Source organism: Muntiacus reevesi, chromosome 3 (assembly GCF_963930625.1).
Source record: "Muntiacus reevesi chromosome 3, mMunRee1.1, whole genome shotgun sequence".
Taxonomy (NCBI): Eukaryota; Metazoa; Chordata; class Mammalia; order Artiodactyla; family Cervidae; genus Muntiacus; species Muntiacus reevesi.
In genome coordinates this window covers 91,456,590-91,461,443 of record NC_089251.1, presented here as the reverse complement: position 1 = coordinate 91,461,443, position 4,854 = coordinate 91,456,590, and the positions used below count along the sequence as shown (strand labels likewise).

At 40.2% G+C, this 4,854-nt stretch overlaps 1 protein-coding gene across 1 annotated transcript; it reads right to left on the bottom strand.

The window, feature by feature from the left end:
- Positions 1-3,750: 3,750 nt before the first annotated feature.
- Positions 3,751-4,449, bottom strand: LOC136164036 (bcl-2-like protein 1). The gene is made up of 2 exons (XM_065928848.1): positions 4,075-4,449; positions 3,751-3,897 (listed from the first exon to the last, which is right to left on the bottom strand). The coding sequence occupies exons 1-2, from the start codon at positions 4,447-4,449 to the stop codon at positions 3,751-3,753; spliced, it is 522 nt and encodes a 173-aa protein (XP_065784920.1).
- Between the last annotated feature and the right edge of the window lie 405 nt (positions 4,450-4,854).

The following is a 4,854-nucleotide window of genomic DNA, read 5'->3' as shown; positions in this document are numbered from 1 at the left end:
ACTAGCTACGTGCTGGGACTGCTGTGTTCTCACACCATTCCTTCAGCAACGTATTGAGGTGGATTTTTGTACTGATTAATACTATTTGGATGCAAGTAACTAAAATCAGCTGAAGTCTGTTGTTCTTCAGTCTCTATTGTTGATTTTTTGAGACCCACAGCACGGCAGGCTCCTGGTCCTTCACTATCTCCCAGAATTGCTCAAATTCACTTCCGTTGAGTCAGTGATACTATCTAACCATCTCAGTCTCTGCTGTCCCCTTCTCTTTTTGCCTTCAATCTTTCCCAGCATTGAAGAGAAAGGGGGTATAAGGCTATGGGGAAGTATTTTGGTTGGGACTTAAGAAAGGGTCTGGAATTCAGAAGTGGAAGGCTTCTTCCAGACCCCCTCTATCTCTTGTTTCTTTGCTTGCCTTCTTCCCTCCCCACCTCCATCTTTCCCTCCCTGTCTTTCTTCCTTTCTTGGGTCCCAGAATCAGAGAATCCAATTTGATTCTTGGCTCCACCATGCCTGGCTCTGTGACTCAGGAACATTTACTTAATTTTCTGAATTTCCATTTCCAATCTATAATGTGGGGATCAAAATTATGTACCTCACTGAATTTTAGTCAGGGTTAAATGTGATTATGAAAACAAAAATATTTAGCAATCAATTAATATGTGGTATATGAAATGGTGGAGATAGAACTTCTGTTTCAAAGTTTAGGTCATGATTGGGAACTATTATGATTAGCCATGTAGCTGCCAATCGGAGCACTAGTTAATCTAAACATTTTCCATATGGTTAACACTCTGCTTGAGTTGTTTTAAAAGGATGGCTTTCTTTAAAGATGATCTGGGGCAGCTTGGGTTCTTTTACTTCTGTATTCTCCTGGAAGGGAGCTTTTCTCAAACTGTGAGGAAGCAGGACCCAGCACAGAAGAGGTGAGAAGGGAATGGTCTCAGCTAGTGCAGAGCTGGAAGGTAGTCATCTACCTGAATCTAAGCTACATTATAGCTCCATACTTCTGTGGCTCCAGAGAGTTTTCACTTCTATTTGCATCTGTATTGTCCTTTTGATTTCATTTTTGCTTGGTTTCTAATCTGAAACCTTGAAATGTGAAAAACCATAGTTTTAAAAACATGTTGGAAAATTCTTACTTCATTTGTATTATTCAGGACTGTGTCCGAAAGCCAGCTCAAACATGAGAAAAAATAAAGGGAATTTATTGGCTCAACACAACTGAGAAGGCCAGTTCAGAACTAACTGACTTAGGTAGTTATAGTTTTACAACTTAGGAAGTTGCCTTTTGTATTTCTTTTTCTTGGGGATGGTTTTGACCACCACCCCCTGTACAAAGTCACTAATCTCCATCCATAGTTCTTCAGGCACTCTGTCTATCAGATCTAGTCCCTTGAATCTATTTGTCACTTCCACTGTAAAATGGTAAGGGGTTTGATTTAGGTTATACCTGAATGGCCTAGTGGTTTTCCCTACTTTCTTCAATTTAATTCCAAATTTGGCAATAAGGAGTTCATGATCTGAGCCACTGTCAACTCCCAGTCTTGTTTTTGCTGACTGTATAGAGCTTCTCCTTCTTCGGCTGCCAAGAATATAATCAATCTAATTGAACATCTGGTGATGTCCATGTGTAGAGTCTTCTCTTGTGTTGTTGGAAGAGGGTGTTTGCTATGACCAGTGCATTCTCTTGGCAAAACTCTGTTAGCCTTTGCCCTGCTTCATTTTGTACTGCAAGGCCAAATTGCCAGTTACTCCAGGTATCTCTTGACTTCCTACTTTTGCATTCTAGTCCCCTATGATGAAAAGGACATCTCTTTTTGGTATTAGTTCTAGAAGGTCTTTTAGGTCATCATAGAACTGTTTGGCTCAGTCTGGCTCAGCTTCTTCGGCATTAGTCATTGGGGCATAGACTTGGATTATTGTGATATTGAATGGTTTGCCTTGGAAAAGAGATCATTCTGTTGTTTTTGAGATTGCATTCAAGTATTGCATTTTGGACTCTTTTGTTGACTATGAGGGCTACTCCATTTCTTCTAAGTGATTCTTGCCCACAGTAGTAGATATAAAGGTCATCTGAATGAAATTCACCCATTCCAGTCCATTTTAGTTCACTGATTTCTAAAATGTTGATGTTCATTCACTCTTGCCATCTCCTGTTTGACCACTTTCAATTTACCTTGATTCATGAACCTAATATGCCAGGTTCCTATGCAGTATTGTTGTTTACAGCATTGGACTTTACTTCCATCACCAGTCACATCCACAACTAGGCATTGTTTTTGCTTTGACTCAGCCTCTTCATTCCTGTTGGAGTTATTTCTCTGGTCTTCCCCAGTAGCGTATGGGGCACCTGCCGACCTGGGGAGTTCATCTTTCAGTATCTGTTATGGTCTTCTTGACAGACCAGAACCTGGGGACAGGAGTTGATGAAAAGAAGGCAAAGAAAAGAAGGACACGGGGGACCCAAGTCTCTAGCGGAACAAGGGTACTTTATTCATGGCAGCGTGTGTTTATATATTGCTATACAAGGAAACTTTAGGCAGAAAAATTAAGTTGAGTAAAAAACACCAAAACCAGATGCTTAACAACAGTAACTGAGGGAATAACAATAGTCACAGGGCCAGAAGACAATTCATCTATTGGAAATAGGAACATGACTAAGTAGTTTTACAGAAAAGTAAAAAGGTTACTGAAAGGAATCCATGTATGCGTTCCACCTCATGACCTCAGTCCTGAGAACTGTGTGCAGCTCTACTCATTCCTGTTTTCCAGGAACTGATAAGGAACAGAAGGCCCTTGAGAAACAGAAAACAACATATAGGATTCCTTAAAATTAAACGTTCCCTGACAATTTCTTCTTTTTTATTATTTTTGTTAAAAAGGCCCTGACCAATTGAGTTTGTTTAGTTTGAACAATTCTTGTTGAAAGGCATCAGTATACAACAAATATAATTACCAGGACAATTACCAATGTTAAAGCACCAGACCCAATACTCTGAGTAATACTTTGGAACCATCTTCGAGGGTCTAGCCCAGATAATTGATCAGCTAGCTGTTCAGCTAAAGTTTTCAAATTATTGGAAGAGGGCAGACTTTTAAAGAAGGTTTCAAAGATGTCTTTTTGTAATAATTGTGCATTTAGGGAAGCATTATCATGTATGTCTTGCAAATAAAATTTAATTTGTTCCCAGTTGTAGGCACTATAGTTGAACTCAACAGGGGTGATACAAAATTGAGTAGAATTCCAATCACATTTTAATATTACTTGTTTTTGTAAATCTATTAATTGATCTCTGACCCATTTGATGGCTGTTTTTAGTTCCTATATTTCATCTTGAATTTCCTCATCTATCTGAGCCTGAATGGCCCACATAGTATGAGCATCTTTGATCCAAATTTGAATAAAGTTTTGTGTTTTAATTGAGGTTTGTAAAGCGATGCCTGTGACTGCGGCAGTAGTGTAAATGGCTATTAATCTCAAAATGCCAAGAATTAACCATCCAATGAATCGTTTAGATAGCTGGAGCAATTTAGTGCGTAGTCAGGAGGCAAGTCCTGCCATGGGACCTTCTTTCTAGGGATTCATATTTCAAAGAAACAGAGGAATTAAGACAAGTATACAATTTGTAATCTATACAAGTCACAAAATGTAGAGTCTTATTAAATTGTAAGTTCTCTGTAGCTATAACAAAAGGAAGAGGAACATAAGCTTGTATAAAATATGAATGACTATAATGAAAGAAATAGTTATTATGAGTTGAAGAGCAAGCCCAGCAGAACCATACCAGCCACAGTCATGTCCATCAGGGACCAGTGGATGAAGCACTCTTGGCCCTTGTGGCTCTTGGTTGCTGTATTGTTTTTGTAGAGTTCCACAAAAGTGTCCCAGTTACCATTCTCCTGGATCCAAGGCTCTAGGTGGTTATTTAGGTAAGTGGCCATCCAAGTTATGATCTGACTCACCAATACTTGCATCTCCTTGTCTATGCTTTTCATGCATAGTGCCCCATCGAAGGAGAAAAAGGCCACAATGCCACCCCAGTTTACCCTGTCCCAGAAGAGTTCATTTATTACTTGTTCAAAGCTCTGATATGTTGTCCCTGGGGTGATGTGGAGCTGGGACGTCAGGTTGCTGAATGTCTGTTGGTATCTCAGTTCAAACTCATTGCTTGCCTCCCTCAGGGCTTGCTCTACTGTTGTCATGGGGATCAGTTTCCGGGCATCCAAGCTTCTGCTGTGGCCAGTGGCTCCATTCACCCCAGGGCTATCTGCCAGGTGCCAGGATGGGTTGCCATTGATGGCATTGGGGGTTTCCATATCTGATTCTGTCCCTTCTGGGGTTTCAGCTCTGTCCTCTTCCATTTCACTAAACTGACTCCAGCTGTATCCTTTCTTGGAAAGCTTATAAGAGAGAAAGTCAACCACTAGTTCCCGGTTGCTCTGAGACATTTTTATAATAAGGATGGGTTCCACCAGTCTATTGTCTAAAATACCTGTAGTAAAAAAAGGGGGTTAGGTATATAGGTTCAATAAGTATGATTAATTAATTCAGATTGAGCGAGGGAAGCAAAAGCAAGCAAAGCAAGCATAGCAACAAAAATATTTTCCGGATTCTGAGGCATTCCCTGTTGAAAAACCAGATTTTTAGCTTGATTAGTGAGGGTTTTGTTTATCCCTAGGTAAGGAGGTCATAAGGCCGATGACGCTGAGCGCGGTGTTTCTTAGAGATTTTTAGAGTAGCCATGGTTTGTATTGGAATTTTTTCTTCCCGGGAATTTTGTTGTTTCTTTTTTATTTTGAACGCCGGAGGCTCTCCTGGGGCGGATCTTCCAAAGAGGGAGCCACCTGATTTTT

Bases quoted from the DNA above. Each gene is read 5' to 3' on its own strand.
- LOC136164036 (XM_065928848.1), bottom strand. From the start codon at position 4,449: ATGTCTCAGAGCAACCGGGAACTAGTGGTTGACTTTCTCTCTTATAAG. The intron at 3,898-4,074 runs GTAATAAATGAA...TGGATCCAGGAG, and splicing joins CATATCAGAGCTTTGAACAA to AATGGTAACTGGGACACTTT.